Source organism: Danio rerio, chromosome 1, assembly GCF_049306965.1.
Source record: "Danio rerio strain Tuebingen ecotype United States chromosome 1, GRCz12tu, whole genome shotgun sequence".
Classification (NCBI taxonomy): domain Eukaryota; kingdom Metazoa; phylum Chordata; class Actinopteri; order Cypriniformes; family Danionidae; genus Danio; species Danio rerio.
This window is the reverse complement of record NC_133176.1, coordinates 42,980,001-43,000,211: the sequence shown is the minus strand read 5'-3', so window position 1 is coordinate 43,000,211 and position 20,211 is coordinate 42,980,001. Positions and strand designations below refer to the sequence as shown.

At 34.8% G+C, this 20,211-nt stretch overlaps 2 protein-coding genes across 9 annotated transcripts in view; one reads left to right on the top strand and one right to left on the bottom strand.

The window, feature by feature from the left end:
* Positions 1–778: 778 nt before the first annotated feature.
* tmem134 (transmembrane protein 134) lies at positions 779–13,555 on the top strand. Of its 2 annotated transcripts, NM_200369.1 has the most exon segments (8): positions 883–937; positions 3,964–4,214; positions 4,299–4,366; positions 7,144–7,230; positions 7,366–7,442; positions 7,652–7,696; positions 9,600–9,653; positions 12,710–13,555. In NM_200369.1, coding segments are annotated over 7 exon segments (621 nt in total). In that variant the 5' UTR covers positions 883–937; positions 3,964–4,007; the 3' UTR covers positions 12,793–13,555.
* The window catches only part of irf2a (interferon regulatory factor 2a), a 29,141-nt gene continuing 15,930 nt past the window's right edge, over positions 7,001–20,211 (bottom strand). For 2 of the 7 annotated variants that reach the window (XM_073914973.1, XM_073915011.1), the window contains exons 7-10: positions 19,414–19,548; positions 19,283–19,326; positions 16,386–16,655; positions 7,001–9,878 (exon numbers count right to left, since the gene is read on the bottom strand). In XM_073914973.1, coding sequence (XP_073771074.1) covers positions 9,849–9,878; positions 16,386–16,655; positions 19,283–19,326; positions 19,414–19,548 — 479 coding nt within the window. In that variant the 3' untranslated portion in view covers positions 7,001–9,848. 7 annotated transcript variants of the gene reach the window in all.

Below are 20,211 nucleotides of genomic sequence, written 5' to 3'. Positions count from 1 at the left end.
TTCTTTGCACAGTCATGTGCTGGTCAATACCCTTTTCGGACCATCACATGACTAGCAAGAAACCAGCTTAAACCAGCAAATTTACCCGTAGGCCTATCAGTAAATTTTATTATGTTCTTTTTACAACTTGTTAAATTAAGAACAAAAGACATGGATTTGACAAGTTTGCTTATGCACAACACAGTGCCTCAGTGGTTAGCATTGTCGCCTCACAGCAAGAAAATCGCTGGTTCGAATCCCAGCTGGGTCAGTTGGTTAGATTCTGTGTGGAGTTTGCATGTTCTCCCTGCGTTCGCGTGGGTTTCCTCCGGTGGCTCCGGTTTCCCCCACCGTCCAATGACATGCAATATAGGTGAATTGGGTTGGCAGAGTTGTCTGTAGTGTATGAGTGTGCATGCATGTTTCCCAGTGTTGGGTTGCAGCTGGAAGGGCATCCGCTGCGTAAAAACATGCTGAAAATTTGGGAGTTCATTCTGCTGTGGCGACCCCAGATTAATGACGGAACTAAGCTGAAAAAAAATGAATAAATTAATTTCACTATTAAGCATAATGTGTATTAAATACAACTTATAAACATTGGAATACACAAAAGCAAATATCAGTTAAAACTATAAATATACCTGTCTCATTAAAATATTGTTTCAATATGCAGCATTAACCCAAAGACTATGGAGGAAAGGGACTTTGTTTTACTGACCTCACTGACTCCTCCAATCCTCCAGGCGTCGCTGAAGACGCCACTGGTGCTTTTGTCTGTTTAGACTCAACCCACAAAAAAAGAAGCAGCTGTTCCTAGCAAAGTTTAGGTTAAAGTTTTTCGCCGGCGAGTAAATAATACTTTTAAACAGATTTACTAATATTGTGTCCCCTAGAGGCGACGCACGAGCCATGGCATACAGATGTACGTGTAACTGATGAGGATCAAGAGTAATGGACAGTGAGTAGAAGATTCTTCCTTTGTAATTTTGCGCTATTGTTGCTGTTGATAACGGGATGTTCGTCTCTTTAACTATTCAGACAAACGTATTCAGATTTAAAGCAGAAAGCGTTTGCGTCAAATAAAAATAACTGATGTTGTTCATGAAACACAGGATTATAGATGTATGATTATTATTGTGTTATTGCAGATATGATACACGCTTCTAGACATATTTAGGGTGGATGCAAACATTGTGTTGTTAAGAACAAGCGGAAGAGTGTGTCAGTCACATGCTTCCTCAGGGCAACTGTTATGTCATACTAGGGCTTTTCTTCCACATCTGAGCCTACATTATCCTCATCAGATTATAAATTAACATCTGTTAAATGTTATAAAACAACTAATAGTTGTCCTTACAGCAAATCCAAAGAGTTTTTCTGTTTTCACCAGGGCCATTCAGGATGCAGTACTGAAATAGGCGAGATTTTGAAAAAACGTATTTCAATAAAAATAATAAAAGCAAATATTTTGATATCTAAATCAAAATATTTATGATCAATTGAGGATTTAACATCTGTTAAATAAGATTGATCAACCAAAGATTTAATGATTTCATGTTTTGAGCTGAAACGCTAACAGTTTTAATCAGTGTTAATTTTGAAAGCAAATTTTGATTTAGTTTTAGTCTTAGTCTTTTCACTAAAATTCCATTTTAGTTTTAGTCATATTTTAGTCTTCTGAATCATTTTCGTTTTAGTCGACTAAACCTACTCTTATGATGTTGTATGAATGAACACTGGTTGAAATAGAGCAATTCCAGTGTTATGGATGTGACATTTGCAGTAAAATCTCAAAATATAAATTGACAGAAAGTACATGTTAACATTATATTGAAACATCTGTTTATATTTTCCTAAACGACTAACCACAGAGTTGTGGGTAAGGCCAGACAGAATCTGCAGACATTTTTTGCTATTTCTGCACAGAATTTTGATACAAATCTGCAGATTTATGCGGAATTATTTTAGGATGTATCATAACTAAAAACATAATGTATAAAATAAAAATAATACCTTTTTAACTTTTATATAATGTTAACAATGCAAATCCAATTAGATCCACTTATTTGGTAAACAAATTAAGTCTGTCATATAATACATCTAATAAAGGACATAAAATATCACTTTTCAAACTGTATTGTGATTAAATCATGTGAACATTTTCATATCAGTCAATAATATTTCTGAAATTAATATAAAAACTGAATAAAAGTAAAATTACAAAGTAAATAGATACACTCAATGATGGGCTAAAAATCTGTGGAAATCTGCAGATTTGTACACGTGCAGATTCCGTGTGGGCCTAGTTATGGGATAAGAAAAATATTATTCCGTAAACACTTTTTATATTTTAAATATGGGTATTTAGCATGCGTTATAGATGTGACCAAAAAAAGTTAGCGAGTTTACAGTATACAACATACTTTGTATAAATTCTGTGAATGAAACTGCACAACCCAAAATAAATCATGCTAATTGAAAGGATAATAGCTGGCTCTCTATAAAACAAACATGATTGTTCATATTTTATTTGACGTTTTTGCATTTATGAGCAAAAAGCTTGGTTATGTGACATCTCTTCATTATGGATGTGACGGATGTGAAATTTCTACTTGTGTGAATTTAGTAAATCAAATGTAACAGTTTGAAAACATTGACAGACATTTTTGAGACTTTTTGCAGTACTGTAAAATACAGGCCTACACAAAAAAACCTAGAAAGGATTTTGCTATTATGCTGAAAACCTTTTTTTTTTTTTTTGCTTTGCACGGTTGACATTTGCGTGGAATTGATTAATAGTTAGTGTTTAAAACAGAGTATGATGGTTTATGATTTTTTTTCACCAAATGTTGTAGTAGTTGTCCAAATTAACAAATAAAAAGTATGAAAATCATCCATTATCATAAAATTATTATTATTGAAATAAATATTTTAAAATATGATTTAAATAACTTTTTCATTAAATAGACAGATATATAAAGACAAAATGGATTAAAACTCAAAAAAGTACAACATTGATTAAAATAAATACAAAAGATAAACAAATTCACCACTGTTGAAAATATATTCTTTAATTTATTTATTTGAATTTTCATAATGCATATTTGATCATTATACAAAAAACAAGTATAAAAGTATGAAAATCATTCTCTTATAATAAAATAATGAACACATCTTTAAATTATTAAATAGAGATACATTTGATTAAACACAAATAAATACAGATTTGATTCAAATTAATAAAATATAAATGCATAAATACAGCACTGATGAATAATATTTTTATTCATATTATAAATGGGATCTTTATAAATATAAAAAAATATATATTTTACATTTTAGAACAATGAAACACCTTTTTTGCCTTTTATTTAGTAGACCAATGACTTTGAACAGGTCTGTCCATTAGCCACAGTGTGCATCTCTGATTTAAAGCCAGAAATATAGCTTGCATTTCTTTCCTGAAAGTTTTTGGTAGGCTCGGGAATGCTATGAAAAGGAATGCTATAAAAGCTGAGCCATTTTAGCAGCTTTATTTTTCTTTTTTGAAACCATTTGAGAGTTTCCTTGGCTGTGTTTGGTGTCTTGCTAAAACATCAACCCTGGTTTCATCTTCATAATCTAGTAATGTAGTTATTCAAAATGAAGCAGCTACAGTAATATACATTTACACTGACGAGGGGCAGGGCTGCTTAATAACTACTGAAAGATTTCCGCTGCTGTCTGGATTTTCCATGCTTCTACACCTCCCTTTCTTTATGTGTTTAATACCTAACTTCATTACTTTGGTTGTTTCTGACATCTGGTGAAGATTTCAGGTTAACATCTATATATTTTCTATAATAAAGAATAAAATGGTGTAGACTCGGGAATGCTATGAAGAGATTCTGAGAGAAATAAAATGTTGTCGAAGGGCAGTCAGTTCACTGTTCTGCATTATAAAAAAACTTAATGCCAGAACTAAATTTTCTCTGATCTTTGCAGTGCTTTCCACTTAACATCTAGTCAGCGTCTGAGGGCCAGTAGCAATGGGGACACAGTTCACAATCGATGACGCGTTCGTCCTGGAGGGGGAGGAGGAAGGTGTGGTGCCTGAAGAGGATGCGGGGGAGTGGAAGGGCAGAGAGAAAGACGGCAGCGGAGAGATGACATTTGGACCTCTTTCTTTTACCAAAACACAAAGTCATCCTTCTGGATCTGCCGGCACTCCTGAACACAGCAATCTGAAATATCAGGTTGGTGTTTTCACTTATGTCAATTTATCTTTTAGAATCTTTTATGGGAAAATGTGTGATGTATTATTTTGCTTTCACCCACAGAACCTGGAAAATGAAGATGCTTTGGGTGGCACTGTGAACTCCTCTTTCAATAACTTCTTCAAAATCAGGTTTGGCCATTCACACTATTTATTTGAAGGTTTTAGCTTTGAATGAAATAACTGTGATATATTGTACAAAATAAATGATGGGATGCACTAAAATAGTTAATAATAATAAAGTTATTAATAAATAAAGTCAGTGTAACAAATCAGTAAAATGATTTGGAATTGTCAGTGTTGATGGATTTATCTTGTCATTATTAAACACTACATTGCTTGATCAGGCTTTCTAAATTCTTGCAAAGTAAATGTTGAAGCAGGTTGCATATTCATCTCAAAAATATGTTAAATATATTCTAAGAAAAAATATACTAAATTGTTATATGGAGTAATAGTTAAATACCCAGCTAAGTTGTTCAATATTTAATATCATTGTTATCGAGGTTATTACATTAATACATATCTTTTGTTCCCGGTGTTGGTTTGCGGCATCCGCTGCATAAAACATACGCTGGATAAGTTGGCGGTTCATTCCGTGGTGGCGACCGCTGATTAATAAAGGAACTAAGCCGAAAATAAAATAAATGAATGAATAAAATATATTTTTTTATATTTTCCTTATCTGCCCAATTTTGATCTCAATATATTTTTATTATTTTATTTTTTTTACTTTTAAGGAGTACAAAAGATAAACAAATACAGTACTGTTAAAAAACTATTCTTTTATTTAGTTAAGTATTTTTAAGTTTTTTAATACGTTTTTTGTAATATATATTGGATCTTTATATAAAAAAAGAAATTAACAAATGATGAAAATCATACACTTATCATAAAAATAACCAATACAACATTATTAAATTAAATTATGCAATAGACAGAGATGAAACAAATAATAACACAAATAATTACACTGATTAAAATGACAAGTATATTTCAAGTGGACCCATATATTTTTTAAAAGCTTTTTTATTAGTAATTAAATATCACAAAATGTTGTATTCTCAATATTTGTGGAATTTTATTAAATTTTATTTGTTGTATTTTTTAAAATGTTGATGTTGTATGTGCCATAAAATGACCCGTGAAGCTGATAAACTTAAAATCTACTGTTACTGTACTACATTAAGTTTCTACAGGTTACACTTGATTAAAATGTTGGTTTACAAATCTGCTCCTATACATAATTTACACATTTTTTTTATTACACATTTTTCTTGTAAGAAATGCAAGGTTGTACATGCAAATATTAAAACACTGTGACGCCAACAACTTTTTTAAAAATACATTTTATTCCAGCATTTTCATTTTCCACAATTGTTTCATTCAGAAAACAACAAGTGACAGATTTGCCAAACAAACAAGTCATTAAATTAGTAATTAAAAGAAAATGAAAAGAAAAAAAATGAAATATTTTATGTACAAATAGCTTTGAATAGGCAAATGTCTTTCCTTACGTGTGTGTGATCATATATATACTGTAGCTAATGATTGAATAATTAGCCCTCATGCAATTAAAATAATTTTCAAATACTTCTAAAGTGCTGTTTAACGGAGAGATTTTTAAACCTAATGGGGTTTAAACCTGTTTTATTTTCTGTCTTTGCCTTAATGAGGGTGAACAATATTTTCCTAGTTATTTCGCAAGATACTATAGTAATGGGCTTAAAGTTAATTAGGTTAACTGGATAAGTTAGATTATTAAGATAAATCATTGAACAGCAGTGTTTTATTCTGTAGCCAATCGAAAAACAAAAAAATATAAGGGGTCTAATAACATAGATCTTTAAAATAATTTTTTTTTGTATTTTTTTTATTCCAATCGAACTAAAAGAAATAAGACTTTCTCCAGATGAAAACTGTGAAAACTCTCTCTGTTACTAATAAAAGCGTCATAATTTGTCCTGGTAATTTCTAATTCTAAAGGAGCTGTTGACATGAAATTGACCCAGATTTGGTAAAAACAAAAACACAACAATCCAAACATACAATAAGAAAAATCTGTATGGATTTCCTTTTTGGTGCAATGAAGAGACACAAAGAGAAAGTACTGAACTGAAATGTATTTTATACGTTGTGAACAAGGATTTTGTTTTTTTAGTAATGACAGCTTCTAGACATGGAGAATAGTTCTGTGGGTCTCATCCAGTGCTTAATTTGTAAATTGTGAGGTCCCGGAACAGATCAGCTTAACGGATCTGGCATGTTACCAGAGAGAAGGAGTGGTAATGGAGTATTTGCGCGTTGTGGACAATAGTGAGGAGCTTTGGGAAAGTGAAGAGGGGGGAGTCGCGGAAAAGTGTGATCGGTACAATGAGGTGCTGGATCCGGCACAAATTAAGCTCTGGTCTATCAAATCTGATTTTCAGTTCTTATTTTCTATTGGATTTGAATAAGCTGAGCCATTCTAGCAGCTTTCTTTTCTTTTCTGAAACCATTTGAGAGTTTCCTTGGCTGTATTTAGACTGAGTGTCTTGCTAAAACATCCACCCTGGTTTCATCTTCATCATCTAGGTATTGAGACTGAAGCAGAGAATATTCATTTACACTGTCGAGGGGCAGGGCTTCTGAATAACTACTGAAAAACTTCAGCTGCCGTCTGGGCTTTCCATGCCTTTCTACACCTCCCTTTCTTCATGTGTTCAATACTTTTCCCCTGTGTCATTTCATTTTATTTAACATAACTTCATTTCTAAACTAATTAAGTTTTGTTTTCTTTGTATGCATAATTACTCTAGTTGTTAGAATATTTTCTAAGGAATAACATGGTGAAAAATGGTTCAATATTCATTTTACCTGCTGTTTGCTAGTCATTTTATCTTCAACTGTCATTATTTTGTGTTTTGCAGTGATCCTGCTACTTTGTCCTACTGCAGCTCTCAGTGGTCATTCAGCACACTCAGCTCAGTCACACAGCTGTCTGCTCACTGCTGCGGGTAACAATCTCTATTCATAATCTTCAGCATGAGATTTTTAAGCTGAAGTTAATTAAATCTCTCAGGTCGCCTTCATTTAAATCATGTGATATTTGTTCCATTTCTCATTATTTATTGCATGTGGATTGTTCTCAGGTGGACGTCTCACCCACTAGTGAAGAAGAACAGACGAGTGGTTCTCGCCTCATTCCTCCTGTTAATCACTGGAGTTGGTAAGACTTTCATCCCTCTTGATCATAACAAGTAGTCGAGATCTCGGGGGGGAAGGTGTTGTTTGTGTCTGACTTGTAAAGTGCTGTCTGTATTTATCTTGCTGTCAACTGTGATCTTAAGCACAGATGGTGAATTCAGATGTGATCGTCAGCTGCTTAGTAAATGTATTATCTTTCTTCCCCCCCTCTCTGTGCCTCTTTCCTATCAGCTTTGATCTTTACAGGCATTGTCATACAGTTAAACCCTCACGCAGGTAAGCGCTGTCAGAGATAATGGCTCTAAATACAGATGAGATATAAACAAGATTGCTTTAGCACACAAACCTATGCGCACATGTTATGCAGTTAATAAATCAGTGCTCTGCATGCCTTAAAAGTCAGTCTGCAGTTTCAGACATAAAGGCCCGTACTGAGTGCTACTGTGAGGCTTCACACTGAATATGAAACTACTGTTCTCCTATGGCAAATGACTACTAACCACAACCATGCCATTTGCCCCCTTCCATTTGTATCCTATTCTAATTGTACATTAAAGGGATAGTTCACTCAAAGTTGAAAGTTTACTCGTCATTTACTCGTCTATTGTTTTCAAGCCCTTATGAGCTTCTTTTTTTCTGTTGAATGCAAAAGAAGATATTATGAAGAATGTCTTAAACAAGTGATGACAGAATTATTGTTTGTGTATGAACGCTCCCTTTAACCTCATACACCGCTCAATATACAAAAATAAAAATAAAAATTTAAAACCACAAACACAAACTATCTACCATACTTGACATGACTTTAATAATCTATTAAACTGAATCCCATTTTCACTGCCATTTTTCCAGTCACTGTAACTTTTATTAGATTGCTCTTTGTTTTTTGGATATCAAAAATGACAAATGCTTGGCATGCTTTTTTTTCTTACGGAAAATTTCACCAATCTTGCCAAAAGTGTAACTGCAAATTTGGCACATGATCCAAAGCTCAAAATGTGCTCAAACTGACGAAGGGCAGAGCTGCCGAAAAACTACTAAAAGATTTCAGCTGCTGTCTGGGCTTTCCTTGCCTGTCTACAACTCCATTTCTTTATGTGTTCATGAAAGAGGATGAAAGATGCCTCATATAATTGGAAAAATCCATACATTCTGCCATGACTGATCGCGGCTGGTGTGAATAGCTTCATAGGAATCTATTTTTTTGATTCAAAAGCGTCTTCGCCTCGTACTTTTATACTCTGTGTGAAAGTGTCTTTAGGGTGCATTCACATTTGGTTTGGACAAAAAAAACAAACAAACAATTGTTTCTGGTTTGCATAATGTTTACTCTCATTCTTAAGATCAAAACTGAAGAAAAAAAAATAATGTTTTTAAAAATGACAAATATTTTGCAATGGAACTGAACATCTAAAACATTGCTGATCTAAACGTATTTATTGTAACTTAATACATGTCATGATCATTTCATGTTGTGACTTATAAAAAAGGGATTAATCACCCAAAACTGAATCTTCTGTCATCCTTTACTCAACCTTCGCTTGTTCCAAACCTTTATGAGTTGTTGAACAGAAAATATATATATTTTAAATGTTGGAAACCTGTAACCATTGACTTCCATAGTATTTGTTTTTCCATCTATGAAAGTCAATGGTTACAGTTTTCAAAATATTTCATGTTGAACTAAAAAAGGAAACCCAAAAGGAATGAAACAGCTTGAGGGCAAGTAGATTTTTATTTTTTGGGTGACCTATCCCTTTAAGACTCAAAACAGCAGCAGCAATTTCTTTACTGCACCTGACAATAGACAGCATTGGAATTATGGCAAGAAAAAATCGTATTCTGACTTTTATGGTCATATCTTGTTACATCATGTGCTGTTTTTAGTTTGTTTAGATGTCTTTTGTCTATACTGTGTTCATATATCAGTTGACTGGCACCAGACCTCATCTGTAAGTGGACAGAGACCCACTTATTGAGTGGTCTTGGCCCACTTGTTTGTTACTCACCAAGGTCCGGATGGCAGATTCATACTTGTTTACATGAAGTTTATTTAAATCAAACCAAACCTCCCAAAGTTTGAACACACCCTAAATAACCAGTTTCATGTCAATTTTATAAGAGAATAATCATAATGTAATGCCATTTAAGTAATGCTTATATTAATGCTCCTTTTTAGGTGTTTCGAGTGCAATTTTCTTTGTTCCTGGATTTCTCCTCTTCATTCCTGGTGGTAAGATCCAATTGGTTTTATTTTATGGAGCCAACTTTGTTTTAGTGTGTATCAGTAATGGATTTTGTACCTTAGATATTGTGTTATAAACTGTCTGTTACTGTATAATGCAGTCAAGAGATGTTCCCACAGAAAATGGACTTTACACAAACAGCATTTTTAAAGGGATCGTTCACCGAAAAATCAAACTTGACATCATTTACTCATCTTCCACTTGTTCCATACCTGTTTGAACACAAAAGAAGATATTTCTAGCCACTTGTAGCCATTGACTCCTATAACACTACCTGACAAACGTCTTGTCATTGATCCCAGTTGTAAGAGCAACAAATAGTAACTTGATTTCTTGTTGATCATTTGGAAAAGTGGCAGAAGTTAGATTTCTGGTCATCTGTCGAACTGCATTACAAATACTGCAGAAGACCTATTGGAACCCGCGTGAACCCAAGAGCTTCACAGAAATCAGTCAAGTTTGGTGAAGGAAAAATCATGGTTTGGGTTTACATTCAGTATGCGAGAGATCTGCAGAGTGGATGGCATCATCAACAGCCTGAGGTATGAAGACATTTGTGCTGCCTATTACATTACAAACAGCAGGAGAGGGCAAATTCTCCAGCAGGATAGCGCTCATTCTCATACTTCAGCCTCCACATCAAAGTTCCTAAAATCAAACAAGGTCAAGTTGCTCCAGGATTGGCCAGCCCAGTCACCAGACATAAATATTATTGAGCATGTCTGGGGTAAGATGGAGGAGGCAGTGAATATGAATCCAAAGAATCTTAATGAACTCTGGGAGTCCTGCAAGAACGCTTTCTTTGCCATTCCAGATGACTTTATTAATAAGTGATTTGAGTCATTGCAGAGATGTATGGATGCAGTCCTCCAACCTCATGGGAGTTATACACAATATTAATTCTTGCTCCACTGCACCATGACTTTATATTCTATACTGGACATTATGTCCAAATTAAATGATTAAAGATCAAGGCATGATCATGTTTTATTTGGGTGAAATAAGCATAATCTAGAGCCTTTACCTTTCATAAAAGCCACTTCTGATACCAAATGATCAAGTAGAAGTCAAATTATTATTGGTTGTTCCTAAAACTTGGATAGGCAAGACTTTTGTCAGGTAGTTAATAATTATCTACTATGGTTGTTAATAGCGACTGTTTTCCAACATTCTTCTAAATATCATCTTTTGTGTACTAAACACACCTTTACACCCATGCATTTTCAGTTTAAAATGCATGCAGTTTGTTACTGCTACATTTATCATCTACTACTCCAGCATCATCTTTGACCCTGTTTTAATTCCTAAACAGACATAGACAGACTGAAATTCAAGCCAAAGTCGCTCTGACTGATCGTCTGGATTATTGTGTATTGTTCCCTGATTAATTAAGCTCCTCTCATGTGACCATTACACCACCAGTAGACAGCTAGTTAGTGTAGATGCCGACAAAATATGCACATGCATAGTAAGCGTAAATGAATGGTCACTAATGCATTTTAGGCTAGATCGGTTTTCTGAAAGTAAAAAACAGCAGTCTGGATGAGTGTTTTCATTTTAAAAATGTTGATTTAAAAAACAATACCGCACTACTGTGTATGGCAAGTTGAGTAAATGATACTTTTGATTAGGGCTGCACAATATATCAATTCACATCGATATCGCAATATGATCATTGGCAATAGTCACGTCGCAAGTATATGCAATGTTCAATTTGGATTATAATTGACCATTTTTCAATTGTTTTTTGAAGCCTGGGAGATTATACCATTTGTAACTTTGACAAATTAATAACTATTTTAAACAAAGACTATAAGGATTATTATTTTACATTTGATTATTCAATTACTGCATACCTGAATAGAGATCGACTCGCTGAAAACGCTGCTTATTTAATTGGTATCTTATTTTCTTTATTGAATTAATGCTTGTTGATTGTTTCTACAGAATTATCCCAATCAATCTAAAATCATAAATTCTTTCCAAATAGATATTCAACAAATCTAGTCAAATTGTATTCAAATCGCAATTTTTTATCGCAGAAGAAAATATTGCAAAGTTTGTTTTTTCCCATATTGTGCAGGCCTACTTTCGATTATCATCAGTGTGTTTTTAACCTAACTCAAATTTGAAAAGATAAAATTAGCATTTTTAATAAAATCTATCTATCTATCTATATATATATATATATATATATATATACACACACAGTTGAGGTCAGAATTATTAGCCCCCCCCAAAATAATTAGAAAATAATTTTTTCCCCAATTTCTGTTTAACGGAGAGAAGATTTTCTCAACACATTACTAAACATAATAGTTTTAATAACTCATCTCTAATAACTGATTTATTTGATCTTTGCCATGATGACAGTAAATAATATTTGACTAGATATTTTTCAAGACTCTCCTATACAGCCTTAACTAGGCAGGTTAGGGTAATTAAGCAAGTTATTGTATAACAGTAGTTTGTTCTGTAGACAGTTGAGAAAAAATATAGCTTAAAGCAGTCCTAATTTTGTCCCTAAAATGGTGTTAAAAAAAAACTGCTTTTATTGTAGCCAAAATAAAACAAAAGACTTTCTCCAGAAGAAAAACTATTATCAGACATACTGTGAAAATTTCCTTGCTCTGTTAAACATCATTTGGGAAATATGAAAAGAAAAACTTAAAAGGGGGCGAATAATTCTGACTTCAACTGTATATATCTGTAAAATCTTGGAGCTTAGAATACTTTGAGAAAAGCCAATTCTAGATGAAATGTGTTTTGTGGTTTTTATTCTGTATTGTACATTTATTTATTTATTCCTATTCTTGTTTGTTTGATCTTTACATGTGAATTTCTATTATGATTGAGTTTTTATTTCTGCGCATTAATCATTCTTCCATTATTTGTTTCATTTTTCTTTTTCCACTTTCTTAATTGTGCAACAGATACCTTGATATTGCACCTTGAATTTCTTATATGCTTTTATATAATAATAAAAATAACAAAAAAATGTAGAGGAAAAACAACTTAACCCTGTGCTCTTCATTTTTTTCAGTCTATCATGTGATCTATATAAGCTGTGCAGTTCGGGGACGAAGAGGATTCAAGTTTTTTTATTTGCCGTACTTTGAGAAGTAACAAAAGTTTCTCTTTACATCATCCAGACCAGTAGTCTGGATCACCCAGCATTTCAAATCCCTAAAAATGAAGTAAGGGGGATGACTTCTTTTTACAACCTCAGTTACTTGTGGTTTTTTTAAAAAACTATTTCAACATTTGTTTGGTTGTAAAAGCCAGTCTGTATGCAATTCTAATTTCTACAGAAAGAACTAACAGCAGAGCTTCAACTGTGATTTACTGTCAAGTGCAACAATGTACAATCTTACTTCATCTGTGTTCACAGAATTTGAGAAGCCACATGTGATTGAGATTTTGTATATTTAAATGTTCTCAATTCAGTGAAGCAAACTTTGAGTTCAGCAATTATTATAAGCTGGTTATAGATGTACAAAGTTTTGTCTTATGTAGTGCGCCATTAATAACATGAACTTGTTCACCACTAGCATTGTGTAGTGAAAATTAAATAATAGAAAACAAAGCAAATGACATGAAGAAAACCAAGCAATTTACCATTTAGGCCACCACACACACGCACACATGCACTCTATACTTGTAAAACATTGACTTTCATCTTCCACCTATTGTAAAATCATTTAAGATGCAGCAACCAAAGTGACATGCTTTTGGACTGAACGTTTTTCTTAACTATTACCACTACTAACACTTTAAACCACTGTTTTAGTCCTAAAACAAATGTGTTGAAAAGATTTTGTATTGTGTAATGTGTTTTTTTTTATCTTTATGACACTACAATAAACCTGTTTTTATATTTGCTTTTAAATCTCTGCTGTATTCATTCATTATGACTGTAAAAATACATTTCAAACTCATTAAAACAAAAAGAAGTCGCTTTGTAAAGATAATACACAACTCTAATCTGTTAAGCATCTCTATTCAAGTATTTCTAGCCCCACTGACACAGGAGAGCTCAACTTCAAGTAAAACTGTAAAACATCCCTAAGCAGACAGTTTAGTAATACAATAACAAAAAGAGAGACAATTTTATATGAACATACACAGAATCCCTTAAAACAGGGGTGTCCAAACTCATCCTGGAGGGCTAATGTCCTGAAGAGTTGAGCTCCAACCCTAATCAAACACTTCAGGTGAAGCAGCTAATCAAGCTCTTACTAGATATACTAGAACATGGGTCTCAATCTCAATTCCTGGAGAGCCGCAGCTCTGCACAGTTTTGCTCCAATCCTATCAAACGCAGCTGATCCAAAGAGTCTTGAACACCTTCATTAGTTGGATTAGCTGTGTTTGAGCAAAACTTTGCAGAGCTCCGGCTCTCCAGTAATTGAGTTTGAGACCTATGTACTAGATACGTCCTGGCAGGTGTGTTGACACAAGCTAAACTCAGCAAGACATCAGTCCTACAGGACCAAGTTTAAACACCACTGCCTTAAATGGTTAGTTCACCCTAAAAAATAAAATTCTTGCTAATTACCCTCATGTGGTTCCAATTCCCTGAGACCTCCGTTTATCTTCGGAACACAAATTATTTTATATATAAATATAAGAGCTCCTTTATCATCTGTAGAATGTCCAAAAGGAACATATATATATATATATATATATATATATATATATATATATATATATATATATATATATATATATATATATATATAAACACTCCATAAGACCTCAGTGTGGTTAAACTGTAAGAGCTCTGCAAAGTTTAGCTTCAACCCTGATCAAACACAGCTAATCCAACTAATAAAGGTGTTCATGACTCTTGAGCACCTCGATTATTTGAATCACCTGTGTTTGATCAGGTTGGAGCAAAATTGTGCAAAGCTGCGGCCCTTCCGGAATTGAGCTAGATTACCTATGCTGTAATCACCTAAAGCTCCAAAAGCTATGTGTGCCAAACAATTTGTAAAAACTAATTTGTTTGCCTTTGTCTTCTAATGACATGTCAGGGTACTTTAGTAAATACGCACCCTCAGGAAGACTCAGGCAAACAAAGTCTTTTTACAGTGTTTTTGGGGCACAAAAGTGTTCTTGGACCTTCATATGATCACAGATGAACCACTGAAGTCACATTATTTTTTAAAAACGTTTTTGGTTCCTTTTCTAGACTTTGAACATCTCAGGACCATTGTTGTCTATCGAGGGTCTGAGAGCTCTCAGGTTTTATCCATAACATAGGTCTCAAATTCAATTCCTGGAGGGCCACAACTCTGCTCCAACCCTTATCAAACAGCTGATCCAAATAATGAAGGTGTTCATGACTCTTGAACACTGATTATTTGGATCAGCTGTGTTTGATAAGGGTTGGAGCAAAACTGTGCAGAGCTGCGGCCCTCCAGGAACTGAGTTTGAGATCTATGCTGTAATCACAAATACTCCAAATACTCTTTTGTGTGCCAAACAATTTGTAAAAACTACTTTGTTTTCCATCGTCTTCTCGTAACGACATGTCAGGGTTGCACATTTTCTACAGGCAAAACAACGTGCTGCATCATGCAAGCATCATATTGACTGTGGTAAACACACCCTCCGGAAAACTCAGGCAAACAGTGTTTTTAACAGTGTTTTTGGAGCTTCATGTGGTCACAGATTAAATTTTTGAAAAGTTTTGGTTCCTTTTCTGGACTTTGAACATCTCAGGCCCATTGTTGTCCATGATCAGAAAGCTCTTAGGTTTCATCTATAACATGGTCTCAATCTCAATTCCTGGAGGGCCGCAGCTCTGCACAGTTTCGCTCCAACCCTACCAAACACAGCTGATCCAAATAATCGAGGTGTTCAAAAGATTCATGAACACCTCAATTATTTGGATCAGTTGTATTTGATTAGGAATGGAGCAAAACTGTGCAGAGCTGCGGCCCTCCAGGAATTGAGTTCAAGACTAACGATCTAAAATATCTCAATTTGTGTTCTGAAAGTCTCAAGGCATTGGAACTACATGAGGGTGAGTAATTAAGAACATAATTATCCTAAACCAGGGGTGTCCAAACTCAGTCCTAGAGATTTTAGCTCCAACTTGCCTCAACACACCAGCAAAGATGTTTCTAGAAAGCCTAGTAAGAGCTTGATTAGCTGTGTCTGATTAGGGTTGGAACTAAACTTTGCAGGACCGGCCCTCTAGGACAGAGTTTGGACACCCTAAACTAACTCTTTAAGCATCTCTTGCAAACTCTGATCTCAACTTTGTGCTTTAGAAAAGCATCTCAAGAATTCTCCTATTCTATTGAATTTTTGATCATTTAGTTACATTGGCTGTCCACAAGTAAATGTTACTCTAATGCAAACTCGTGTTCTCCCAATGCTGCAGCATTCCTAGCTTACACTGACAACCCTGTTATCAACTGTCACATCTGTGAGGTAGACTTGATACAATTCTGAAAATGAGGTAGTGTGTTGCTGAATAATTCTGAAATAGAATTACCTAATATAACGGATTCAGACAGCTAGTTTGGTTTTTAAGCTGAACATCAACAAGATTGTTTTAGCACCTAGGAGCACTTGATTAATGCTGAATTATTAGCCGTAAGTGTATCAGGTGAGCAGCAGCATGTTGTATGTTTCAGCTGTCTTCACTGTAGTGTCGTGTCGTGTTTTGCAACAGAGAGGTCCACAGCTTTAGATGTCGCACTTGCCTGAGAAGTTGTGCTGCTGGTGAGATCTGGAGTGAGGGCTGGGCTCGATGGTTCTCCATCTGTGACATTACGGAAATTGAACAGGCAAGAAAACCATGGAGGAGTGTTATAAGCAACTAGGGGCGAGTCTTCTCTGGAGCTGGTTATTTTAAAATTCGTTTTTACTGATGTGAATAGTGTGTTTGGTGAGGACTGAGCTGATGGCGGGATCCTTAACACAGAAGCGCATGATGATTTTTGTGAAGATTTTAAAGACAGGTCCTGAGGAAGCTGAAGGGAGAGAAAACAGTTGATAAGTGTGGTTTAATGAGATCATGGATATTTCTACTTTACATGTCTATGTATACTCCTGTTTTTTTTATTAAATAATTTAAAGGGCACCTATTTGACACCTTTTTCAAGATTTAAGACCTTTTGTGGCTCCAGAATGTGTGTGTAAAGTTTCAGCTTAAAACATCTACCACATTGTTTATAGTTCCTTTTAGAACTTTGAGATTTTCTGCTTTAAACACTTTGTAGCTGTTTTTGTTGCCTGTGCCTTTAATGCTAGTTCTCCCCGCCCACTGTTCCCACGTGCCTGTCAGAGTGTGTTTTAGTTTTAAAATGGCGTTTTAGATCAAAAACAACCCGCGTTCTCACTAGCGTTTTACCGAGCGTCTTTGAACATATCTCTGTCCACACTACGCCACCAAAAAAGTATATCACTTGACCGTTCGCGCACTCTGGGCATGTGCGTTCTGGTATAAACAGAATGCATGCGTCTCACTCGGCATTTGCTTATTGTTAGTCAACAAACGCCGGTTGAACATTAAACGCGATGACAAAGAAAGAAAGAGAGGTATTTTTGTGGACAGACAACGAGGTCCAGTTGTTACTAAACTTAACAAATAAATAACTGCACAATGGCGCCTAAAACAGACAATAGTGCAAACAACGCTCCCATTTCTGTGCTCATGTTGTTGTTTACAGTACTGTCTTCTGGTAGCGTTATAGTCATGTGATAGAGGCTTGACGAATAAGGGAAGGATACAGTGACGAAGGCAATGACATAAAAACCCTAATCAGATAGCGGATCTCAGCAGTCCTGCCTCCGTTTTCAGATGTCTCCGTTTTTCCTCATCCACACTAAGACGGAGCAGCAGCGTTTCAGAATGAAAACGGCCTCTGCAGCGTTTTCAAAACGCTCTTTTTTCGGCGCTCGAGAACTCCGGCGTAGTGTGGACGGATGGCGTAACCGTAGCAAAACTTATGTGTTTTAAAATGAAAACACATTAGTGTAAACGGGGTCTGAATCATTGGCTGCGTCAAATAAACAGCACATTGACAGACATGAACCAAGCAGATGTCACGTAACGTTTGAGAGAAGTACTACAGTAAGAACTTTCCCAATGATTATTTGATGTATGTGCTGTGGAGTTTCACCGATGAGTCACAAAATGTTGTTACAAAGTTCACACACACACGTTTGTTTTTGTGAAAAATGGGTACAAAACATAGGTTTCCATTCATTTTATACTGTTTAAACCGTATATTGTATTGCCCTCACCCCACCCTACCACTAAACCCAACCATCACAGGAGACAGTGTGCAGCTTTACTCTCTGATTAAACTCATCCTGTGGAACTTATAAGCTTTTTGAGAAATGAGGACATCCCCAATGTCCACATATTTCACCTCCTTTTTGTAATACCTGTGTCATACCCATGTCATTATAAAGATTTGTGTCCTGATATGTCACAAAAACACGTACACACACACTCGTGTTTAAATTTGCACGGCAAATGTGACTGGATGCATGTTAACATCTACTGCTGCATGGATTCTCGTTATGTTAATGTACAAGATAAACCTGATTTAAAGTCCACAAACCAGGATTGAAGCGCCTTCTGTTATAAATGTACTGACATGTGGTGATGATAAAGACGGTAAAATTGTGGCAATTCATTACAAACATACACTTTTAAAAACGTTTTAAACTTGTAAAACTTATTCTTGATCACATTTGATGATGATTGATGATCACAGAGCGCTAAACAGATCTTTTGATCCCGGTTGCTTCGTGCACGCCGTCTTGTTGTTGATATGATTATACGTGTTACTACATAAACATGTTAATACATGACTGTCAGTCAATTCTTTGGGAGGGGAAACCGCACTCCTGTCACGTTGTGGTGGGCCTCAAAATAGGAGGGATTTGGATCAAATTTTAATGTCAGGAAAAAAAAAATAAGACTTATTGTTTTTATATCACCTTCAATTTGACTCTGGACACTATACCTACACACAGTTCTGTCCAAACAGCTTACAAAAGATGATTTTCACCAAAGGTGCCCTTTAAGTCTTATTCTGTCTATAGATGCATTTAGTATGCAATTTTAAAGTACAGAAATACTAGAGTTTAAGGAATAGTTTTGATTATAAAAATTGCTTTTTAAATGATCAATTTCCACTTTTTTATTATTATCTTTTTAAAAAACTTTTGAATGGTTAAAAATTGCTTTATAACAAATATCTTTTGGTAAAATTACAATTATGATCAAATATGTTTACTATTACTGTCAAGCACAATCCATATTTTCAGAATAAAACAAGTTAAAAGTACTCTTTAACTTTAGAATGGTAGCAAGTTTCATTCATTCATTCTGCTTAGGCTTACTCTCTATTTAATTAGAGATCCCCATAGCAGAATGAACTGCCAACTATTCCAGAATATTTTTTTACGCAGCAGATGCTGCGTAAATGGGGAGAACATGCAAACTCCGCACAGAAATGACAACTGGCCACTAAATTTTTGTATTTGTTTAACAAATTGAACAAACTTAAAAGACTTTTTCACAACCTAAAAGTCATTAAAATATGAAAAGGAAAGTAATATTTTAAAACGTGTACATTCATACCTGTACTAAGTCTTCTTCACTGTATGTGCTCTCTGTGTCACTCTCTGTTGAGGCAAAGTATAGAATAAAACCCATAAAGACGTGCAGTTGCATTTGAGGACATTAGAGATGAATGCAAAAATGAACCCTACCACTGTACGACGAGACATGAGAATCCTGGAGAGGCCGAGTGGCCTGTTCTTCGGTCTCTGTTGCTACTTCAACAACTGCACACACATCAGGCGGTTCACCTACAGCCGCCTCTCTCTCAGGGCAGTTCTCCTGCTCTGTTATAATCGAGAACATCTTAAGAGACTTTACCTTTTATAATATTTCTACTAAAATACATTGGACTCATTTGATGATTGTTACATGATTTTACATGTAGCAATACTAATATTATTCAGTGCATATATATGCATATCATAGTAAAAAAAAAAAGGATTTTCCACACTGAACTGAAGCTGAGGCTATTGTCATTCTAAAGAGTGCCGTAAACCCCAGGTAAAGGAATGTTTCACACTTGTCTATTCCAAGTGGGAAAATAACCACTTTTTTGTTTTACTCCACTACATAGCATTAGGGGTGCCAAGTTTGTGCACTGTGGAACAATATGGTGTTAGTTTGTTAGAATTAGATGTTTAGCAATTAACAGATTATGTGCAGTTGTGGAAAGTTTATATTCCTCCTCCCTCAGTAGCAGTTGATGGTAAGTAGACTGGATATTTATTTAGAGTAGGGGTACCAAGTTTTTAAATTATATATAATTAAATATAATAATACACACACACACACACACACACACACACACACACACACACACACACACACACACACACACACACACACACACTTGAAGTCATGAGTTATTAGCCCCCTTTTGATTTTTTTTTCTTTTATAAATATTTCCCAAATTATGTAAAGCAGATCAAAGACTTTTTTCACAGTAT